Consider the following 24979-nt stretch of genomic DNA (forward strand, 5'->3'; position numbering starts at 1 on the left):
ATAACTCCAAATAATTCAAATTGATAATTTGAATTATATTGAAATTTGATTATTGATAGTTGAGGATAGATAACCTTTAAAGTAAAAATAGATTGTTTTTTGATAGAAACTGTGAAAATATGATTAAAAAATATATTGGAAAAAATTTATTTATACAGAATATACAATGCAAATTAATATATAGGTTTTTAATAAGGTACAGCAGTTTTAATGTAAAAAAATAAATGAAGTTTGTCGATAACAAAAAGTATAGCAACCATAATTTACATTACAAACTATAATATTTATACATTGTAAATCAGATTATTAAACATAAGTCAATAAAAAACAGTTTCAACTTAAAATTGCTACAAAGAATTAATCATAATTTTATAAAATATAATTAATTTTGAAATATTTAACTAAACAATTATATTCATCAGTCAGTTTTGTAGTAACTATTATTTACAATAAATTTTTTCGAAATATCTTTTTTCTTAGAGCAAATTCATAATTTCAACATTTGTTTTGGTGGCCAACAATTGTTGTTTTCAAATTCCCCACACCATTTTAGGATTGTTAGATATAATGAAACAGTTTATTTTGATACATTTTCGCAGGTTTGTTAGGTTGATAAACTATTTGTTTGAATATAAGCAGATGTTTCCTACATTCATATACAAATAGTTTTTTCCTTTTCTTATCAGATAAGTAAAACTATTTTACTAATAATTCAAAAAAGCAACTTCTCAAATTGACTATAATTACTTAAAGAGGGCATCTTTTTCGGGAAAAACTGTTTATTTCTTTAACAAACGAAATATTTCAAATGGTTACTGAAAAATTAAAGCGCTCAATATCTTGTTATATTCCAATACAAAATGGAGGAGAAACAAGGCGAAACAAAAGGTTTTAAAGGAAAAATATTGCTACTAAGAAAGAATTTTAATGTTTAAGCGGATACTGCGATTAGAGGCATAATAAATATAGAAGTATTGCTAAACCTCCAAGAAAAGTAGATCAATAATAAAATATCTAATCAATTGAATACCGATGTACACGAAATAACAAATGTAAAGAGAAAATACTTTAGATAGCCTTTAATTGATAATAGTATGAAGAAAAAGTTCAACTCGCTGAATTTGTCTCCTTTGAATATGTTTTTAGAAATCAACCAAAATTTTGATAATATAGTTGTTCATGTGAACCACCCCAAATTCACAAGAAGCTTTATTTTTGTACATAGTAAGTGGAAAGCAGTGCAGAGCATTGAAAAAATAGTGCATCTTTCTTTCAAATATAATCTGTAATATTTTGAGAAAATACAATTAGGAAATAGCAAACATATTGGATGAATAAAAAACTTGAATCAAGTATTACAATCGCACATTCTCTTTTTGGAGGCTATTCAAAACAATTTCAACATTAACTTCATTACAACACTTTGAAAGAGTTACTAGATGTTTAAAGAGTAAAGAGTAAAACCAAAGACCTAGAGTTACTTTTCTCTGAACCAAATGATATGAAAGTACAAGGATATCTGATTCACGAATAAATGCCCCGAATAGTCTGAAATTCGAGTATATAAGTAATTCTTTATAAAAAAAAAAATTGGAACAGTTGTAATAATTTTAACCAAGAAAACGTCAGATTTAAACTATTTACAGAAGCGTACTGTTGAACCACTTTGTAAGAATACATTCCAATCAAAAATCAATCAAAACTACAAAAGATATATGAATATTATTTCATTTAAATGACACTTTAAACGAACTACTCAATTTTACACTCTTTATGGGCTCATAAAATAGTTTCGGCAAGAAAATATTGGTGCTAGGTGAATTCTAACATTCGTCACCCACTTACACATATTTACTTTTTTGGAAGATATTGGAAACATATTGATATCCTGAATGTCTGAATGGCAAAGTAATATGAAGTAGTGATAGTTGCTACAATTGATCAATTTTTAAAAATGTACTCTGAATAAGATTTGTAAAATCAAAATATCTTCAATTCAAATTCAAATTGATAAACATAATTTATCAACCTATATAAAACACAATTTAAAAAAATTATATATAACATAGGCTATTGATAATTGTAAAAATCCCTGGTGTTCTTGTATGAGGTATTTAAAAAAAACCTACATCTTGGTTAGATATTAAAAAGTATGAATGAACAAAGAAGAAATTAATGTGGGATGTTTAGGTACCAAATGAACTTTATAATTAATGATAAGTAATAAATAGTAATGTAATTATTTATTAAATTTTGAATATTGTCCGTGTTAGGTCAACGAATTTTCTAATGATATAATTTTGTGGAAATTTTACAAAATATAAAGAATGTATGACAACTTAAAGCAGTTCTGAAACTATTTTATTCCTACAAAATCCAATTAAACGATATCTTAATAGTTTATATACAGATAAGTTGTTAATTAATATAAAAAATCTAATTAAATAAACAATATTAAGGTGGAGAATGTGTCCTATTTGACCTATTACTTCTATGATTCCTGAAATTTCTGTTGCCATTATGTCTGTTGTGAAAGTTATTCCTACCTCGCCGCCTGTCTCTGTTAAAACCACCTCTCATTTCTCTGTTTCCTCCTTGGTAATTTCCTTGGTTTTCAGGAGGATAGTAGTCATCGTTGTAAGAGAAGTTTTGGTTATCTTGTGGCGGAGGGAAGCTACCAAATGGCAACGGTGCATTTCCCAATAATCCTCCGTTTCTAGGATCAAAATTAATTGGAAAATCAGGAGGGAGGTTTGGAACACCAGGAGCAGCTCCTAATAATCCCGGTTGATTTGGTCCCATTGGTGGCACTATTGGGGGATTGTGTCCAATCATGGGATTTATTTTAGCAGTAGCATTAGTGAGTATCGACAATGCCGCAGTTAAGCTTGGATTAGTTTGTACATTAGTACCCGGGATAATATCTAAGTTAGAGAGAAGATTATTCAATACGGGATCGTGCATATTTGTAGAATCATTACGAAGACTCAACTCGTGGTTTAACAATAGCTTTTGCTGACTTGTTAAACTTTCATAAAAAGCAGAGCTTCTAAGCATGGTTATTTGTTGGTTATAGTTCATACTTGTTGCAGCTTGATCTGATTTTGGTTCTTCAGTTTTTCTTAATCTAGGATCCACTCTTACCGTAGAACTTGCTTTAGGGCTGGCTTTTGGACTCATTGGCGTATCTCTTTCCTCTGTACTAAGACGGAAAATCTTTCGCAATCTAGGATCTCCAGTTTTTTCTGCATCACTTACACTAAGCTTTAAACCAGTATAGTCTGGTCTAGGTATTTCTGCGATAATCAATTTCCACGTTATAGGAGGATGAGAATTTATACTGGCATCAATTTCTGAGGCAGGGGTATAATTTTGCATACCTTTGAAGGGTAACTGAAGAGTACGGAGGTCGACATCAGATCTCAAACCTGAAAAAATAAGAAATTAAATCAGTTTATCAGAATGTTTTAGAAAATATACATAGATTAACTTTAGTTTTTTTAAATGATAGTCTTTTGCATATCAGCTCAAAATTTTAATTGAAAAAATTGGCGATGCTATTGATTATGTGTTTATGAAACAGTCATTATTGTTGGGATCATATATCTTCATTATATATTATTTATAGATTATATGGAATATAATAAGAAATTTCTAATGTTGAATCAACCCTCATCTCAATTCTCTTTCGGGATTTACTTGAAGGTGACATATTAATAATGGGGAGGATACTCTACATATAAATAAGACCTCCAACCAGTATATGCTCTTTTTACCCATCAGATTACGAAAAAATCTATTGTCTGGAATACTTTAGCACGTCAAATAGAAATTAGGGGGATAACACATGATTAACAAAAAAATATAACTGAAGATATCAGCAATTCAAAAGTAGTATAAAGTGAAGAAGATCTATCTCATTAAATAGTAAAATTTATGTCTGAAACATTGAATCAAATTATAATAGTTTTTCTAAACGTTTTAATAATTTTTGGTACTGTAATGGTTATATTTTATTGTTAAGAAATTGAAAAAATAGGTGCAAATTTATCGTTCAATGCGATATTATGACTTTGACATGCTGGAATATTCAAGAATGTGATTTTTTTAATGGTTAAGAATTTGCTGTGAACTTTTATCATTTTCAAATTGTTAGTCTAAGAAATGAGAGCATCTCTACGGTTCACTGAACACCCTTTGATACGCTGGAGTTAATGATTTTTCACTTATCTCGCATGGTCACGTACCTCTAAAGATTAATATTTATTTATTATCATTGTTTTATCACCGTTTTTAAAAATCTATAGACGCTTCCCCTGAAATTGGACATATTATAGGACCATTTATTTTTCCTATCATACAATCTACCAAATCTAATAGGTTTCCGCAACGCGTAAATAACTGCACATATAGCATTATGGACTACCCCTATTAACTAAAAGTGACCATATTCTTCTTCTTCTTACATTAGGACTAGGTCCTGTATTTTCATCAAGGGTTTGCCAGGAGTAGTTGGGATGCTGAGGACCAGCTTTCATACCACCTTATAGGTGGTCGTCCAGGAGGTCGAGTTGTGTCTGGTTTCTCTTCCTCTCTTCCTTTGTAATTTTTGCTAACCGTTCATTTGGCATTCTGTCAACATGGTCTCTCCATTCTCTTCTGCGGCTCCTTGCCCATCTTACTACATCCTGAATATCGCACATGTCGCTTATTTCTTCATTTTTCTTCCAATCGAGTAACGTATGTCCTGTTATTGATCTCAGAGTTCGCATTTCTGTTGTTCTTAAGAGCCGTTTAGTGGTTGTGTTCTCCGCTCTAGTTTCTATTCCATATGTCATGGCCGGCCTTACGCAAGTTTTATATATTCTAATTTTACATTTTGTGCTCATGTATTTATTTCGCCAAATTAAATCTCTAGGGTATCCTTATATTAATGCTGCTTTCGTTGTTTGTGGTTTTACTTCTTTCTTTAGATTTCTATCGCTTGTTATGTTTATCCCTAGATATTTGAAGGACATCACTTGTTCCACACTCTGATCGTAGATCGCTAGTTTACATCTTCTCGATTCTTTAGATATTGTGAGAGATTTTCTTTTTTTTTGTAGATATTGGCATGTTGTAAATAGCGATGAATCATAGATAATTATTCTGTTTTCTATTCATCAATAGACACTGTTATATATTTGAAAACTTAAAATTGACAGCGTTTATCTAATAATCGACAATCGTATCAAAATTTACAAAACTTGAATTTATTAGTTTTTAATTGTACTAAACTGAACAAGTGAGTTAGAAGTAAGTTAAAATATGTGGCATTTTATAGTTATTTTTCATGATTGAAAAAATTTGACGAAATCTGTAAACATTATAAATATTCATCTTAAACAAAAAAATCTTAATACCTGAATAGTGACACTCGCACTTTGCAAATCAGAGCGATTCAAAAATCAATCACTTTCAATTATTAACAACTTTATAAATATATCAGTTATTTGCAAAATGCCAAGTGCAGAATCACCAGACATTATTATAAAAATCTATTTCAACAACCATACAGAATCTTTTTTCATTTTAGGTTTGATAAATTAATGAATGTCCTACAACTTACATTTGATAATTTTTTCAGGTAATATTTATTTAAACATATATTACTTTCACAATTACCTCTTAAATCAATATCTTCATCGGAAGGAGAAATATTTATGTCGACACTGCCTTGTTCATAAATAGTAACTTTATCTTTTGATTCTGTTGAACACTGCCTTTGTCTTTGCCTAGGATCAAGTGGAACTCTACGATCTGCTTTTGGAGAATCGCCTTTATCAAGTGCTAATCTGGGATCCTAAAAACCAATAAATCTAATGTAAAAAATTGATAAGGAGGTGCTGCCTAGTATCTAGGAAAGCAATAACTTCAAATCAAATTAATTCAAATGATTCAATCTTCACATTACCTGTCTAGGTATTCGAGGATCTCGTGGATCTGTCACTGTTCTTGGAGGTGTGGTATCAGGAGTTTCTTCACTAATTTGTGTCTTTGAAGTAGATGAGAACTGATTACGACCTTTGCTCATAGATGTTAACAATTTAGTTACTTCTGCAGAAATATCAATTTTTGAGAGATCCCCTAATTTGTCCACAACATCTTGAGGTTTTATTGCAATTGGGCTTATATGAAAATCACTAAAAATCAATCACACATAATTAAAATGAAATAACTCAATACAGTATAAAATATTCACTCACTTTGGTTCTACAGTTTCCGAATCCTCTTCTTTGTTATCTTTAATGTCTTCATTGTCAACTTTAATTGTCAGTCTGTTATCATCTTCATCATCATCATCAGAATACCAATTAATATTGTCATCTAATTTGAATTCTTGTTTACTATCAGACGGTAAAACATTGTCTTTTTGATTAGCTTGTATCCTCATAAACAGATCTCTTTGTGTTTTTGGTAAATCTGCTGGAATGGAGGACTCTTCTTTTTTTTCCTCACCAGTATCTATATGGAGCATCGGTTCATCCTCAAGATCGTTATCTAGATTATCGGAAGGCATTGAGGTATTGAATAGTGGAGGAATTTGTCTTATATCTATGTCTTTGGTTGAGAGTAATGTGGGTTGCCTGATGTCGATGTCTTTTGTTGTCAAGGGGAAGGACAAAATGCTGGTTGGACGAATATCCTCATCTTCTATTGGTATTTGTAAAATTCCGGCTTCTCTTTTGTATCTTTCTAAATCCAAATCTTGAGTATCTGGCACTTTGCTAGATATAGGAGGCTTTGTTGTTGATAGGTTTGATAACGGGGGAGGTAAAGTTCGCATATCAATATCACCATTACTGAAAATGACAATATAAATAATCTATAAATCAGGAAGATAAAACAAGAATCAAGATAAATGGGAATTTCAAGTGTATAATCAACATCATCTTCAAGAAAAATACGGATGAAAAAAAGGGTACTAATTGATTTTTATGGAAAAGAACAAAGTTGTTATTTCTTTCAAACGATAATTCCAGTCGCTTTCTATTAAAAACCATTTTTATGTTAATTCATTTGTCATTTCAACAGTTTAATTGTATTCAATTGTATGTGGTTATCTAATACAGATACTTCGGTAGTTAACTATCTTAAGACTTAAACTACCATTGTTACTAATTATTTCTTCAACTTTAACAATATTGAGATCGTATGAATATGATTTATTAGAGCAATTACTGCACCACATCATCACCACTTTTGAATACAAATGTTCGATATTTGATTGATTATAAACATTATGTAACGTTTTCAGAGCACTATATATGAAATAATAAAATTTAAGACATATACTTAATTAGAATGAAGAATAGGTTTTTGACAGAATACGTGAGAATAAGTGAGAAGAAATAAGTTTTTTGCGATTACCAATTTTCAATTTATACATTGGAAGCCGGCAAACTAGAATAGAAACAAGAATATGTTGAAATTATTTCAATTTTATTTTACCTATTGATCCTCATATCCTGATCTTGACCAAAATTGAATGGTTTCAGAGGGAAATCTTTAGCCATTAAGGGGACTTCTGGTTCCTGCCACCTTGAAGGTCGATTTCTACTCTTATCTAACTTGTTTTTATCTATAAAAAAAATGTAGGTAATAAATTAGTTTTGCATTTTAATGTTTTATCAACAATGTCTATTTAGCGCATTCATCCAAAAAGAAAATGAGAAACGAAAAATGTACAGTAATAATGGAGTATATAAATAAATATAAAATAATAATAAATCGTACGTTCCATTATTAATATAATTCAAATAAATAAACATATTGAGCTTTGCTGTTGAATCGTCTTGGTCTCTTTTAATTGAACATAAATTTTAATATATATATATATATATATATATATATATATATATATAATGTTCTTGATTTTAGGTTTATTCTGTTTTAAAATTAGTATTTTTTTGGTAATTTTTAAAATAAGGATATTTATAAATAAATTCAAAGGTGATTATTATTATATATGGAGTAATTTTCTATTTTTCAATATATCAAATATATATTATATATATATATATATATATATATATATATATATATATATATATATATATATATTTGGTAATTTTTAAAATAAACATAAATTTTGACGTTTCGACTTTTCTTTAAGTCTTTACTAAAATATGATATTGACACTGACAATTTGCTTATTTATATTAATTTATAGATCACCTTCATCATGACATCATATATATCAAAATAAGTATGAAATTAACTTAGAACTTTGTTCTAATAAGAAAAATTAATTTTTCTTCGGCCCCTAGATCTCAAATATATAGCAATAATCAATTAAATTATTTGTAGTTTTATTAGAATTCACAAAATAGAACTATAAATTTTACTTAAATTTTTTAGTTCCTTTTTATCATTTATAGCTGTTTCGTTCTTATGACTGTGAACCATTTCTAAAAATTCCCTTTTTCGTGTATTAGATTCCGTTTCATATCTCCATCCCTCTTTTGATAATGGCTTAAAAGTGGGAGCCGAAACGTCGAGAACATTCATTATATGTATATACCAATGTTGATATAAAACTAGTTTATCAACGTTTTCCTAGTGGAAGTGCATAAAAAACTAAAAAAATATTGAAAATTACTTACATTTTTTATATTGTATTTTGACTATAATTTCAGTACCCGATGATAAATACATAATTATTCGAAAGCTCGGAAGATATTTTAAACAGAGTACACTTTGGTGTTTACTACACTAACTGTACAAAGTGTATATTCCTAGCTTTCGAATACTTATGTATTTATTGTCTTGGACTGAAATTATGGTTAAGTACAATATAAACACTTAACGATAATTAATCAAAAATTGGAGCTTTTTAAAATTGGTTATAGATTGATAGAAACATCAAGATTATTGATTATGGTTGTTATAGGAAACGTATTGTTATATTTCTTTATACTAACTGATATGAACGTATTGTGTTGAGGACAGTAAGTTATATAATCAATTAATATAGTCAACGCATAACTTCAATACATTCAAATGTTCATAATGGCCCCTCTTATTCTTGAACATATCTTGGTTTTATGTGTTACTTAAAGATATTTTTCAATTCTTTTCATACATAATCAAAATTGTTAAGTATCGTTCGAAATCAGTTAATATATTCCATTATGAATGATGGTTCTCTACAAAAAGAAGAATGGAGTTTTGATGCATTACTCTTAAGTTACACCATAATGATCAAGATCATAATGATCAAGATGATATTTACAACTTACTGTAAACATCAAAAATTATCTACTATCAATAAGATAAAAACTTTTTGTAACATCTTTCATTCTTATGAACTACCGATTTGAAAAAATATGGTTTACTACCGTTTATTCTGAATAACCAAATAAAAGGAGACGATTGCAAACTAGCAAATATTCAATAGAAATGAATGTTTTCAATATGCAGTGAGTTTCTGATTAATATTTGCAAAATATTGAAATATGAGCAACATTACACTAACATCTACAAGCAAAAATGGAAGACATTTTGTTGTTGCCTCCTTTAAATTTTATAAATCTTAACGCATTTAACCAAAACTCAAAAGGGGTTAGAGATTGAATTTACTTCAATCTTTAACAAGAAAATAAAGATTCTATCAAGAAAATAAAGTAGAAAAAAATAGTGTACAAATATGAGAGAAAAAATTATTTTAGGATCAGTCCAAACCGATTAAAGAGTTCAATTTGAACATTAGTTTTCAATTCTTGAGTATTAGTAATATACATCCAATACTAGGACTAGATATCAAATGAAGTGTCAATTGTTATATTTTTAATAATTTGGTTTTTCTCTTCCGCATGTAAAACCGAATTTGCCAAGTCAATATAAAAAAATTTAAAACAATAAAATTAATAATCAACATAAAAAATCATCCGAAATAAAAAAAAAATAAAAAAAAACTAACCATCACATCCTTGCAACAATTCAGGGGGCACGGGTACGTTAATATCAAACAATGATGGTATCCCACCTTTTACTACCGGTTTGTTGAGAGTTCCATTTTGTTCTTGTAGTTTGTCTTGAGTCTCATTGATCATGTTCAATGCCTCATCGCGACTGATCCTAGGAAATCCACCCAGTATCTCGCGTGGAGCTGTTTCTATGTGTTTAAACAAAATTTGCTTCAGACCTATAAATTGGTTCGGTCAGTGTTGCATACCTTTTTTGTAGGATGGTAGGATGGTTTAGGGTACTGGTTAGTTGGTTAGATGCAGGAAGAGAAAAACAAAAAGTCTTCGTAAATTCAATTTCATTTTAAATAGTACCTCACGCAGATATCCTATTTCTTTCCCAATTTTCATTTAAAATTTATTATATAAATGGATTGTTTTTTTCCTGAGACTATCTAAAAGATTAAAATATTATAATTTGACCTATGAGACAGAGGAAAACAAAAATTTAATCAAGAGGAATTTATTTGACTGAATTTGAGAGAAAAGAAATATCGAGAAAAGGGAATCAAAAGAAATTCTACTTCTTTTATTGTTTGAACATCGATTAGTCTGAATTTTTTACTTCCTTTGAATTTAAGTTGTTTTGTGTGTTTTCAATTCTTCATATCATCATATGTACCAATCTACATTCAAAACAGATAAACATTAACAAAGATTTCAAGTGAATTATTAGTTTAAAATTTCAATTAACTTAACTACTTCAATGAGTAGCAACTCATCTACTATGCATCAACATTTCTTTACTCAACAGACAAATACATGATAAAATGATTTACGAATGATAGCATCCGACATATTACAACTTATTATTTTGGTATTATATTATTAGAAAATAGCCATAAATTCAAGTTGATCTCCACAAAAAGTGCTATTAAGCACTAAGCACTTTCCAAAATCTCAAATTAATTTTTGAGAGAGCCAAAGTAAGTAAAAGTAATGATCCTCTTTTGATTGCTAATATTAATATTTGTTTTTAGTCAAATCAGTACAAATGAAAAAGAGGAACACAATTGAAAATAATCCACCAAACAGAATGTTTTGACTTTTTTTCTATATCTATGTCTATCTATGTCCTAAAGAGGAGTAAAAAGTCCTGACAAGAATGCCAATACAAACACTATTCATCTGCATTAGGCATTATGTAGTTGCTGAAATATTCATATGGTTTATCAACAGCTCACTACTACTTCATCCGCAATATAAAGTTATAAACTTCCTTAAGTATTAATTGTTGAATTATTGAAACAAAATTTACGAAAACGAAATTGCACTCTTCAATTGAAAAATCTTCTTGTTTTTTTTTGGATTAGAGGTTAATTGAATGTTTGAAATTAGTTTATATCTTACTTTCAGACAATGCCTTGCCATGGGCGAATTTGCAATCGTCTCCTTGGGTACAGTGTAAACCTGTATGGTAAAATTTACAAGGAAATTCAGAATGCATATATGAACATTTGTCACCCTTAGCGCAACAGTCCATCAGATAAAACTTACACAGTTCAAGCTTCATAGGTGGTACAGCTTCGTGGGAGTAAGGACAATCATTCTGGAAGAAAAGTATTATACATTAATATTTTAATGGAAAGCACATCGGTTACTGCTCAGAGTATGTAGTAAATATGAAAATTATATTTGTTTTATTTTAACCCTCTGACAGGCGCATTATGATATGATAAGAGTATCTGGTCGGACACAATTCATTTGGTAGATGAAGTACATTTATTATTATGTTATGGTAGAGAAAAGGTATAAATTAGGCTAATTAGTCGTAAAGAAGTATATGATCAATTTAACGAAATTCACATTGAAAGACCGCTCAGTAAGCAGATTTATTGTGGGTGAGGGATGTTCCAAAATCTGGAAGAACAGGACTATGCGATGTTGCAAAGTTAGATATTTTATCATTATAAGACGACCCTCACGCAACTACAACAGAAATTGGCTAAAAACAAATTGTTAGTCAGTCGTTTGTAGTAGTTTTTAAAGAAAGAAAAACTACATCCACACAAAGTTCAACTTGTTCACGAAATTTTAGAAAATAAATAGTAGTAGTAGAAATAATAGAATCAACGTTTTATTTAAGTGGTACAGTAAATCGACTAAATTCTCGCTACTGGATTCAATCGAAAAATACATACATACATGTTTCTATTTGCGGCATTGCCAGATCCACATAATGGGAAAAATTTTATCTAGTTATATATAAATGATTTTACCACATCGTGGACAGCTACTAATTTTTCTTGAGCTTTTATGTGTTAATATGATCAAATCAAGAACATACCACAAAAAATTTAATTCTCTAATAATTAATAACGAGATGAAACCATTTCACCCCATAACCGTCCTAACCTCTCAATTTTTCCAAGAATTGCCGATTACTCCTTAGTATCTCAGCCAGGTAAAGTAATCCGATAAATTCCTTGAATTCAGCTACCTTTGTAGGCTTTGCTTCTTTAACTCTTAGAAAGCGGCTCTACTCTCTGTTATGAATTACGGAATCTTGACAGGCCAAAATATATTATACTCATTTCGCTTATTGAATGCGACCGACGGAAGGTTAATATAAAATAAAGCTAGTGGCATAGAATAATTAAGGAATTTAAAATTTTTACAAAAAATAAATAGTTTGATCAATATCCATTCAATCAATTACAAGCTGATTAAATATCCAAATTGGTATTTTCAGTTTTTTATATTTCGTCACTGTTAAAATGTGTTGTTTCTATATCCTCATTTATGTTGAATATTTCCATTCATAAAATTATTAATTTGAAGATTTTGATTTAAAAATTGGCCAATTATGATTTATTTTCAAGTAAAAACTGACATATCGTCTTTTAGCTCTAATAGATCACCCCTTATTCAAAATGACAATGACATTTTCATAATTTTTTCGAAAAGTTAAAATGACTGATGAAAATCTTACTTTTTGACATTTTCCTTGTAAGTAGAAAACGCAAACGCCTTGTGAATCTTTAAGAGGTTGTTGGTCATTCTTCCAATCCTTATCCCTTTTAATTCTACTACGATCCTTATTTCCTTTTCTTCGCTTTCTTTTAACTTCTCTATCTTTATCTTCCAATCTATTCATATCATCGGAATGCTCGGATTCGTAACTCTCTTCAGAATGACCGGAATAATTAGGTTCTACCCTGACGTCCATTTTAGGACTTCCTCCTCGCATGTTGATCATTTCATTTTCATCTATTTCAGATTTTGGTGAATTGAACTTTCTTTGTTTAGTCTGAAAAGTATAGTGAACTTACTTTTGTTTCTAAATAAATATTAAGTATTTTCCAACTTACTTTCTTACTATCTTTTTCACCTTTTCGTCGTTTTCTTCCTCTTTTATCTTCACTTTTATCGCGATCCCTTTCTTTTTCCGTGTCATCTCCGCTGGTAGCCGCTGCTAACGCTGCTGCCGCCTCTTTTTCTTTCTTGCTTAGAATTGTAGCTAATGTTTTTTCAATATTTTTGGCAAAATCGTCATCTACAGTGAAAAGAGAATTTGGTCAATGAAGTCTACTAGGAATTATAAACCAAAGTCTGACCATGAGTGGTACCAAAATATCATTGTCGATGGTGCTTTTTAAGATATCGATAGAAATAAACACAAATGTTTCTATCAATTAAACTTTTTTACTGAAAAAATAATTTATACCGTTATTGTATATAACTAGGCTTGTCAAATGTTTTCAGAAAACGTCCCAGTGTCACTTCTCGTCCAAAGTAATTAATTGTGTAGTGTTATTGAGGAAAATTATATTGTCATTTAATTCTGCACTGTATGAAAAGTAAAAACTATATATGTGATGGTTTTCTAGTAAATAATCTTGTCATCGTATCTTCTTGTTTCGCTAACTGTGACCATGCGTCTTGGGCGAGTTTAGTAGTGGGCACTAACTAAGTTATGTAGCTTCAGCGTCAGAAGGTATTTCTTTGCACAGTACACCCCCTCGTGCAAATAACATTGGGCTCGCCAACATCGGCGCTTGCTTGCGATAGTGATGAAAATCTGTTAGTTGTCAGTCGTTGTCAGCAGTGCGTGTTGTGTTAGCGAGCTAGCACTGTTTCATTTGTCTTGGATTGAAAGTTTATTATCTGTTAAAATACTTAAAATACCAAAACAGTCGTGTAAATTTACCAAAGATTTAATGAATTCCCTTTTTTGAAAAAGGTATATAGTTAATGTAATTGTAATTCTAAGTTTTCGGTTGCTCATGGTAATCGATCCGATATAAAAGATCATTTGCAATCGATTGAACACAAAAAGAGTTTAGCAAGTGCTTTTAGCTCATCAAATCTGACCAGTTTTGTTAAGACTGCGAGTTCTAATGACAAAAGCTTTGCTTACCACACATCAAATCATAACCTAAGTTTCAATTCTAATTCCTGTTGATTAAAAATTATTTCTGAGTTTCTTAAACTAAATTCTCACTTGTAAAAACTAAGTGTGAAGTAATAGTTTTAAATGACGTAGCTCCTTTAACTTAGGAAGAGTTTAAAGAAGACTTGTCCAAGTCAAACTACGAATATGTATGTATGGATGCTTCAAACTGAAATGATATGAAACTTGTGCCAATTGTTGTGTACAAAACGATTTGAAGAAGAGAGTAATTGGCTTTTGTGACGATAACTGCAACACTAACTTTGGTGGTGTGAAAAGAGCAAGAGAAAACAATGTTTTCCAACGACACATGAATAGCTTAGTACGGGAAATCAATGGAATCGGAAGTGTACCACTGTGTAGGATGCCAACTGCAATAGTAAGTCACCCAATCGACATTGAGTTCTCAGTGGTGAAGATTTATAAATACTTCAACACGGAAACATTCGATTTCTATTAACGATGTCTGCTCTGGAAAGAATTTTACAGAAGTTTGAGGGTCTGAATGCTTTTTTTGGTAAAAAATATGCTCCAAAACAATAAAAAACATATTTACTAATTCAAATAAAAGTACTACAGCTTTTGAGGTTGCTGGAGCTCAAAGGAAACCTGACAGAAAGAAAGGCCTCAAACTTTATTCCTGGGGTGCAAAGAACATATACAGAAGTCTAGATAATACGTAATAGTATGAAAGAAAAATTTGATGGCTTTTATGACAGACACATGCTTAGACCTCCGAGAGAACATATTTGGAAACGCTGAACAGTCTGACGGAAAAGTCGATACTCTTTTGAAATTACCAATAGCAGTCTTCTTGATGAAAATATAAAATAAACAATGATAATTTGAAAAATGACTCAGGCTATTTGGTCACTTCAACGAGATTCACAGCAGTCCTTAGCCTGATCAAGATTGTTGGGTATGCCTTCTGCTTACCTGGGACATCAGCACCCGTTGAGAGAGTATTTTCTTTGACAGAAACGCATAGACTGATAATAGAGGTTTGATAAAGTTAAAGACTTAATGATTTGTTAAATTAACATTGGGTTAGCTTGTGATGATTTTTATAATAAGATTAAAACTAAAAAACACTTTCTAAAAAAAGTCGTAACCAAGTTTTATTCATTATACAAAGTGTTCTTACTTGTAACTTGAATGAATATTAACATGTTTCAATTTATAATTGTCATTTATTACCCATACCCATGGCATTAGGAATATACTACCCTCTAAAACTCTAAAAACCAACCAAGGGTGTGTATACTTAAATAACCTACAAGAGGGGAGAGGGTTCTGTTTGAACATTTAAGATATCTGGCAAGATATACGAGTATATATAGCATAACCACCAACGGTTGATAACTTGGACTACCCAAAATTATTTTCAAAGAACATAAGTGGTTGGTATCCCAATCAAGAGAATATACATCAGATATTTCAAAGTAAATTAATTGTATCTCGAGTTGTGTGGCTTGTGGTTCCATTCTATTGGGGAACCATGCTAGCAAGGTTAATTCCAAATAGTTGAGGTACAAAAAGTTAATAATAATAATTCTGTTGATTCTCAGTCAACCCTCAAAACATATCTAATGAATTTCAGAGTTTTGTATAATACATATTATGTAATAATAAACTGATCGAGTTAATCGCGTTGTAGTCAGATGATAGGATCCTTTCTACTCGGATAGACCATCGGAAAGACCCTGGCAAATTTTATTGAAAAATCACATATTGTTAACTTCTTTCTCGTAATTTGCACCACCCGAAAGAGCGAAGAGAATGAGAAAATACAGTGCTTCTGAATAAATCAGTAAGTAAACAACAGTATTTACCATCTAATAATGTCAAATTTCTTATTTGCTCTAAAAATCAAGAAAAATATTTTTTGAGGGCATATCGACTGCTCCATGATTCTAGTACAAAATTGATCCAATCAACCATAATTCGCTTTATTTTAATTTGTATTGTATTAATTTACACCATCGGGTAAAGTGGAGAAAACATGAAAGTATTACTAGCGTTCTTTCAAATATAATCCTTACAGAAAAAACAATACTTTCATTTTCTTGCATAATCAATCTCAGGAATTGGTATCGTTGTCCCCTCATTACATGAACGAAGTATCTTAAATTGCAAGCTTTTATGGTAGTCAATAATTCTCTTTGTATTGCCATTTTGCGTAAAACTTCTTCATTTGCGATTCTATCTGTCATTGATATTCGTAGTATTCTTTTCAATATCCACATTTCAAAGGCTTACAATTTTTCATTATTGCTTTGTTTAAAGTAGCTGCCTCCATTCGTACAGAAGGATCGAGTGTATGTAACATTTTATAATTCTCTTTTTTAATTAGTTATTCAAGTTTTTACATCGAAAGAAATGTTTATAAAATGAACTGTGAGCAATTTCAATTCTTACTTTTATCTCTTCAGTGCTGTTATTTCTCGAATTAATCCAAGCCCCTAGATATTTGTATTTCTGTACTTTTTTAATGTGGTTATTTCCAATTTGTAACTGTGCATTCTGATTTTGCATTTTCGAGAAGTGCATGTATTTAGTTTTATTTAAATTCATGTGTAGCATATACCGCTCGCTGACTCTTCTTACCTTTTCTGTAATTCTTTGAAGGTCTTCTCCCTGGATAATTACTTCCGAATATATACTAGAAAGTATTGGTGATTATATGCATCCCTGTCTTACTCCACGTTTTATATGTATTTCTTTTGTTAGTTCTCGCTCTATATTCATCTTGGCAGTCCGGTTATAATAAAGTGTTGTCATTATTTTGTATCTGTATTAATTTTTCACGTCAGACTTTAAAATAAGCCTTTTCGTAATCAATATCTCGAATGAACTTTTCTGTTAACATGAAGGCAGCGTTGGATGAATACATTAAAAATGAAAAGGGCATCCTGAGTACCAAGTCCATTTCTAAAACCAAATTGAGTGTCACTCATACCTTCCTCCAGTTTTCGATAAATTCTTGTGTATAACTTTCACGAATGTCTTGTGCGTGTAACTCATTAGTGATAGTCCGATATTCTTTGCATTTACGGTCATTTCTTTTCTTGGGAATTGTTATGAAAAGATTTTCCAGTATTTGCAATTGGTCTTCCTCAAACAGCTCATCGTCATCCTCCTCCTAGTGATTTAAATTAGCTCCAAATTGCTCTTCGAGAAGAATGGGATTTTATGCCTGACCCGCTATTAGAATTACATCAATTGTTAGAAAACATTTTTTAAAAAATGTGTTAATTTATCATTTTTTCTTTATTTTGTATATTTTTGTAAAATAATCAATAAACGTTATTCACTTTTGGCAGATTCTGTATAAATAACCTAAAAATCAACACACAACATACAATAAATTAAAGAGATTAATTTAATTAATAAAATTATAAGACCAAATCTAAGAGCAAATTAATAGTATGTTTCTGGTAGTGAAAATGAAAACGAAGCTAACCATGTAAGTTTTCTATAAAATCAATAATTATTCTACCAAAGTCTTTCCGAATGCTAAACCATTTGGTAAATACGATCAGCTGATGGATTGCTTCGTTTGTTTATGTTCTTTTTGAACTTTAGAAATTATTGCTTCCCCTCACATGATTGTCTATGATTTGTTTTCAGCATCATAATGGATAGGTTACTTAGGCTTGGAGATTTTAACTCTGATACTAAAAGTAAAAAAAAGGAATCCGAGTCCAACTGAAAACATATTTCAAATAATAGAAAGATATATTTCAAAGATATAGAAAACATCAATGAATTCACGACAAATTTGTCAATATTCAATCTGGAATCACCAAAAAATGTAGTTGGATTATGAGATATTAAATTTGTAAAGAAACAGTTACTACATCTCATGCAGAAAAGGGTTATAAAAACAAAATATAGGAATACTTAAGGTTTACCATAGTATTGTGACCTCTTGGATTAAATAGAAAAAATTTAAAACTAACAAAACAGGGAAGTGGTAGGAGTAAAATATGTAGGGTACCAACTAAAAATTTAAGGAATAAATTTAAATTAATTCAAACTTCTTCAAAATGAGTGTAAGAATACATTACGCAAATATGTAAATTTAGTATAAAGTTTATTACCAAGTGTATCGATCGGGTCTTTATTTCTCAGTTTTTCCCATTTCTTTCTCTGCATTTCTTCTCTTTTCCTTAAATGTAATATACTTTTTTCTGCCTCGGTCATATGTTTTTTGCCCTTCTCATCTTTTTGTCTTCTTTTTTCTGACCGATCAGCTCTATCTCTTTTCTTCTTATCTTTTTCATTGTTAACAATTTCTGGAGGGCCTATTTCAGGAAGTTTGTTTGAACTTGTATTTTGAGCATCAACCAATTGAGGTATTTCTTGGGGAACTGCAGAAGATTCTTCATCGTCCTCAATTTCTCCATCTTCTAAATCAAGAGGATCAATTTTTTCGGGCAGATCTTCTTGGGAAGTATTGCTATGAAGAAAATTAGGCATATAAATATATTTATATAAGAAGGAAGAAGAAAGCAATTTTAGTAAAAAATGATGCGTTTTACCATGTCTTTCAATACTAATCAGACAGTAGCTAGTTCATATTCCTAACAAAAGGTATAAGATTAGTTATTAATCTTGAGCTGTGTGCTATTTTATCATATATGTTAAAATAAGCGCATTTGTGATAAAATATTAGCTGAAGTATCACAACTATCTTGTTAAAAAAATGGGTGGAGCATGAATATACTTATAGGTTGTATTAACGTATTGATTGGTATTTATATAAAATATGGACTAAAATTAAATATAAAGTTAAATATTATTTCGTTATACCCATTGCTATAGAACAATTTAAAAAGGATTCAATATTGTCCCTGTCATTACAAAAAACTATACTAATCTCAACTCCATAGAGGCTCATAAAAAAGTTCAAACGCATCGAGAGCGTACTTTGAGGCGGCATGCATCAGATGCTTAAAGGAATTTAAAAGCTGTTAGTTTAAGTGGAAGGAATAATTTTTATTTTTCAACAGCTCTATGCATCACATATTATTATATATGGTAATAAGTCAATTCAGCCACGGGCGGAAATTATCGGCCAGCTGCGAGTCCAATGTTTCTGAAAAACATCTAGCTTTCAAATAAGTTGTCAAAAAATCAACAAAAATATCAAATTCAGTTTATAAGCGCGTTTACTCGATTAAAAAATTTATGAAAAATTTTAAAAGGATAAGAAAGTTGATAGATATAGTTATAACGTATAGGTCGTTGGGTTTCTAGTTCTTTCACTGTCAGACGACTTTGACAAAAATATAATTATGATAATGGATGAAAGTATTAAAAATAAAAATCAAATTACAAAAACGTGTAGTAGATAGATAAAATTGCTCTTATCTATGAGAATATCGTGTAAAACTATTACAATAAATCAAATCTTGTTTGGGATTAGTACCAATGTTAATTGTGGAAAACTTAAGTGAACTAAATCAATTGACTGTACTTAAAAATCTATTAGTTTAAAATATACTTTTATGACAGTGGACTAGCGTATTAATGAAAGTCTAGAAACATCTATTTACGTCATAGACGCAGGGCCGTTCCTACCAGTGGGGAGTTGCGTGTTCATCACGCAGGCGGCCCATAGCAAAGGGCAGCTGCTCGAAACCGATTTTATACAAATTTAAATTTAAAAAAATAAGTAATTTGAGCAAAAAATATCTTTGAAAAATGCAAACCACGAACAAAAAAACACCATTTTATTTTTAGTCGAAATCCCAATTTTTGTTTTTTATGATTTGTACAATTTTATTTTATAGGAGTACTTTATTTATTGTATAAAATTGTTTTTTTAACGTAAATATATTTTTTAATTGCTTGGGGGGCGTCCTATTTTATTTTTCACGCAGGCGGCCAAGAAGCTAGGAACGAACCTGCATGAACGATAATGTAAATTTAAAAAAATCAGAGGGCGATAGTCAAAAAATGTGTACCTTTCCATACGTACACAGCTCCACTGATAAAAAAATTATCAGTTGTTGTTGAGAAAAGAAAAATATATGCATCTATATTTATAACGTAAAACCTAAAGGGATCACAGAAAACTTTAAAGAAGCCCGAAATAGAGATTGATAATGTATCAATATTCATAACATCCATTGAGAAGGACTAATGCCAATAAAACTTTAGAATTTATTTTGGAATATTATATAAAAATGAAAAGTGTATATAAAGATATGTCCTAGGAAATAACATTGAAGATTGCACCGTGAGTTGGTAAAACTATTTAAAAATTACATTGCAGTTGATACTTCACGTCTACACAGATTGAATAGTTTTTAGTAGATATCATAAGATAAGAAAGAAGAGGAAATTACGGAAAGAAATACAAATCTTAAAAGACACGATTGAAAAATTTTTTGATTCAAATAATTATTTAATATAAAGAAATTACAGGTGAACTCTCAGCGTTATTCGAATTGGAATATAGCAACTGATGATTGGTCTTTTACACATAGAGTCAGTCGTTTATGAAAAACATGAACAGATCGTTCAAAGATAATAATTTCTAAAAACTGTAAATAGTACATTTTCAGATCTTATTTTAGATTTTAGTCAATGTCATATGGGTTCAATTGAGTTAGTTATACAAAAGTATGGAGTCTGTACTGTATATTCAATAGTTTTAACCAAAATATCTCAAACCTATTCTTTTTCAATATTAAATACTGATAATCTCTCTAGAAGATCAGTTTTGCTGGAGCTTTCTTCAAAATAAATGTACCGACTAAGCTAAGTTTGCTCATTCCAATTAAAATATTTTAAATTCCAGGTAGTTCAAACTCAAATCCATGTTTTTTTTCGTGATAAAATAATAGAAACGACAAATTTAAGATCGAACCTTTTTTCGATCCAAGATTCATTATTGTGATATATTTTATGGTGCTTTATCCGACAATATCTAATCAAACTTTCGACTATCATACTATATAACAGATTTTCGAATAGACTAGCAGAAGGGAAGCAGTTAAGCGCGATTAACCAGTTGAAGCAACATTTTGTATAGCTTACAAGATAGAATTAAGTATTTTTCCTCTATTTTTAGGGGAAGGAAAATGTTTTGCTTAAAAACAATACTTTGTAGGGAAGAAATAGCAAAAAAAGAAAGATTTTCCACAATTTCTAGCTTGTAAATAAGTTTTATGAGAAAAATTAATATAACTCGCAAATACAAAATCACATGTATATAATTGAAGGGTTGGGAAAGTGCCACCTACTCTTCTAACAATTTATATTAAAAGAAAAATCAGTACAATACATATTACTACATGCTAGTTCTGTCTTTCTCACACGCTATCATCCACTTCTAGCGGATTAATTTAAAAGGGCTACAAATATTTAGTCAAAAAATTCCTCTTAAAAATAAAATTATCCTGATTTTTCGATTCTCCTTATTATTTACTGGTAGATATTAATAATGAGTTTGTAATTCGAAATAATTTACTACCGTGAAAACACTTTTCGGTATTAAATCGATATATCTATAGAAACGTTTAGGTACAGTATATATAAAAGCTAGATAGCTTGGGAGTATGTATACCATTTTGAAACGGACTGCCTCTATTTAAAAAAAAAACGAATATAGCTCTCTACAGAACTACATTTCAAAATCTATATAGGTATAGTACTAACAGTAAAATGATTTGTTGGGATTCATTAAAATTTTGTATACACAAAAAAATTATTGCATAGTTTTATATAAAATTGCAAACAAATATTAGAATGTTTATTATCACAATATCTAACAGATAAAATTCAATAAAGTTTGGTTTAAATAGATTAAACATTCAATTTTTATGAGTGATTTACTTATGGAAACTCAAGTATGTTCAAGCTATTTATTAAAAAAATATGTTTCGTTAGGAAGGTACATTTTTTGATAATTATCAATTTATTTATTTTTTATCTGAATATCAAGCTATTTCTATTTTACAAGAGTATATTTGAATTTTCCCGCACTATTGTAAGTTTCCTTACAGATAGCGCTAGTTGTAGACAATCCGTTTCCAAAGGTTTCAAGGTCGACAAGATATTCCACATGTGTAATTCGACCCGTGACGTCATAATTTGGGCTGTGTGCCAACAACGTAATAATTTTTTCTCATTGTTTTTCATTTCTTATCGTTGCAATCTAATTAGTCATATATTTATCTCACAAAGCAATTTTTCACAAATGAATATAGGAAAATGTAGGTTTGCAATATCGAAATATCCTGTAAATGTTATAAAAACAAAAGTTCTATTTGATATACCCTCACCCTTGCTACATTCTGTAAAAATTAACTAGTTTAGGATAATAGGCCTTAAAAACTATGAAACCAAATCACCAATAGGTACCTATTGAAGTTATATTAAGTCAGTTAAAAATAAAACATCAAATCAACTTATTGCCTCTATTAATGAAAGGCCATGTTCATTTTATATTGAAATTACTGCTTTTAATATTTTACTTACGACTTTAAAATCTTGATCCTACAAGTATTAATCAATTCTGTTTGATAATGTGTTTTGAAATTTTTGAATTAAAATACCTACTTAGGTCTGTAATATGCAAATTTATTAAAAAATAATTCCTGAGGTCATTTCCAAGGGCACACTTAGTTTTTAATTTCAAGTTAAATATTTAATAAATGAGTATATCAGTATTGTTTTTGAGATAAGAATGATACAGCTCTGATAAGAAATACCATGAAAGTGATATGAATAATTTTTGACAGATTAGCACACAGCCAAAGCCATAGAAAATGGAGGCCATTATATATTTAGCATACACAAAAGTTTCTATTACGTACCTATTTAGAAATATGCTAATATTAAGTTGGAAATGATAGAAATACAAATTTTTCATTATATTTATGATTAAATAAAATTAGAACTATAGCTAGTTACCTTCCTCCATTTTGATTACTAATCATTTTTGGCATGTGACTGATAAAAAATCTAAAATCCAGCATTTTACGTAAAAACTCAAATACTGTCAATATCTGTATTTTCACGTTATTGATGACTGGATAATAGAGTATTCATGCAATTTCTTTATTAAGTTATTTGGGCAATTTAACCCAAAGTGTGTACCCACGCCTATGTAAGATTTAGATTTCTGAAAAAATTTTCGCGTGATTATTCAATCTCAACGTTAATATGAACATATTTCTGGCCTCGGAAACAGTATTTCGTGTAATTTTGCCGTAAAAAGTAATGCAAACCTTTTAATTTCACATACGAGCGCCATTACGACCTAAGTAAATATTCACTATTAGGAATATTATTGAAATGGCATGAAAGTCACTCATTCACTGTTTTATCTGTCCAGATGTGATGTTGAGGGGACAGATATATTTAAGTAATTACGCATATTTTCATGTAAAATTTAACCGACTATTCTCTTTGGCGAGGAGACCACAAATGATTTTATGACAAAGAATGTGATATCGAGCTGGTAGCTTAGAAACCGGCCAATAGTTTTGTCCTTGTTTATCATAATCGACCAATCACTGTGCGGCTAGCCGGTTCCATCCCAGAGGTTTATGACCTTCTACAACCTAGTTAATTTGCTATGCAAGAGAAATTGAGAATATATATAAATTCAATATGTTCCAGATTAAAAAAAGGCTAAAAAATTATCTATATTCATAAAATATTCATTATCTGAGGTTTCATTGTAAGAAATATCGAATTTATTTGAACGATGAAATTCAGATCCAAATGACATCTATTGGCGAAAATTCATAAATCGATTAATAGAATTTTTTCAATATGAATATTGAATTTGATGATTCTGAATTACTTCTCATGACATAACAACAGCGGTTAGTGTTTTTATAAGTGTTTATTTTCATTATATTTGTGGTAAATTGATTATTAACATCTAATAAAGCTTTGATTATAAACTATCGCCCTCTTGTGGTGGATTATTTAACTGTTAAATTAAGTTTATTTTCAAAATCATACGTGTTTGAACCAAATTCGTTTATTTCTGTAACAACCTAGCCACATTTTTTATTTATCCTCAATATAATATATCATCGATCAATATTCTGTCTATATTTTATACACCGATAATGCTCTAAGGGTGTTCTTTATAAAAAACTACTATATAGGCAACACCCATTTTCTCTTCTCTTTTAAGGTTAATATATACTTATGGGTATAAAATTGATGAATAAATGATTAATATTCAATTATTAGGACAGAGCCAATAAGGACTATGTATTGTTTGAACATAGTGCTGTTACTATTCAATTTTTTAAATACTAAAGAAATTTTCAAATATTATTTGTATTTCATTGGATGGTGTAACTTTAACTTGATATTATTTCATGATTTGAAAGCAAAAATCGTGTATCCTAAAGCAAAATTTTGTTATTCAACTAAAAAACAGTAACAAGCACAAGTATTCTTAGAAGAAACGCGAAAAGTAGGATTGGAGGTAAATGAAGATAAGACTGAATACATGAAAGTGGGAAAAGTTGCTGAGCCCAATCATTCAACGTTGGACGTTATGGGATACAGCTTTAAAATTACTGAAGAATTTACGTAC

General features: G+C 29.8%; 1 protein-coding gene across 4 annotated transcripts; it reads right to left on the bottom strand.

Moving 5' to 3' along the window:
- Nucleotides 1–118: 118 nt before the first annotated feature.
- On the bottom strand, nucleotides 119–23876 carry LOC130895378 (protein suppressor of sable-like). 4 transcript variants are annotated; one of them, XM_057802620.1, is made up of 11 exons: nucleotides 23646–23876; nucleotides 18504–18862; nucleotides 13319–13503; nucleotides 12940–13257; nucleotides 11358–11556; nucleotides 9962–10186; nucleotides 7492–7621; nucleotides 6246–6842; nucleotides 5954–6182; nucleotides 5665–5842; nucleotides 119–3428 (listed from the first exon to the last, which is right to left on the bottom strand). In XM_057802620.1, exons 1-11 carry the CDS (start codon nucleotides 23669–23671, stop codon nucleotides 2455–2457), a joined length of 3420 nt encoding a protein of 1139 aa, XP_057658603.1. In that variant the 5' UTR covers nucleotides 23672–23876; the 3' UTR covers nucleotides 119–2454. The 4 variants fall into 4 exon arrangements, with proteins under 4 accessions (XP_057658603.1, XP_057658602.1, XP_057658605.1 ...); XM_057802619.1 differs by lacking the exon at nucleotides 23646–23876 and adding an exon at nucleotides 23329–23363; XM_057802622.1 differs by lacking the exon at nucleotides 9962–10186 and having other exon boundaries at nucleotides 11505–11556.
- Nucleotides 23877–24979: the final 1103 nt, after the last annotated feature.

The sequence above is a fragment of the Diorhabda carinulata genome, chromosome 6 (assembly GCF_026250575.1).
Source record: "Diorhabda carinulata isolate Delta chromosome 6, icDioCari1.1, whole genome shotgun sequence".
Taxonomy (NCBI): Eukaryota; Metazoa; Arthropoda; class Insecta; order Coleoptera; family Chrysomelidae; genus Diorhabda; species Diorhabda carinulata.

Bases quoted from the DNA above. Each gene is read 5' to 3' on its own strand.
- LOC130895378 (XM_057802619.1), bottom strand. From the start codon at position 23,363: ATGCCAAAAATGATTAGTAATCAAAATGGAGGAAG. The intron at 13,258-13,318 runs GTAAGTTGGAAA...TATACTTTTCAG, and splicing joins GTGAAAAAGATAGTAAGAAA to ACTAAACAAAGAAAGTTCAA. The intron at 6,843-7,491 runs GTAAAATAAAAT...TGTCATTTTCAG, and splicing joins CAGGATATGAGGATCAATAG to TAATGGTGATATTGATATGC.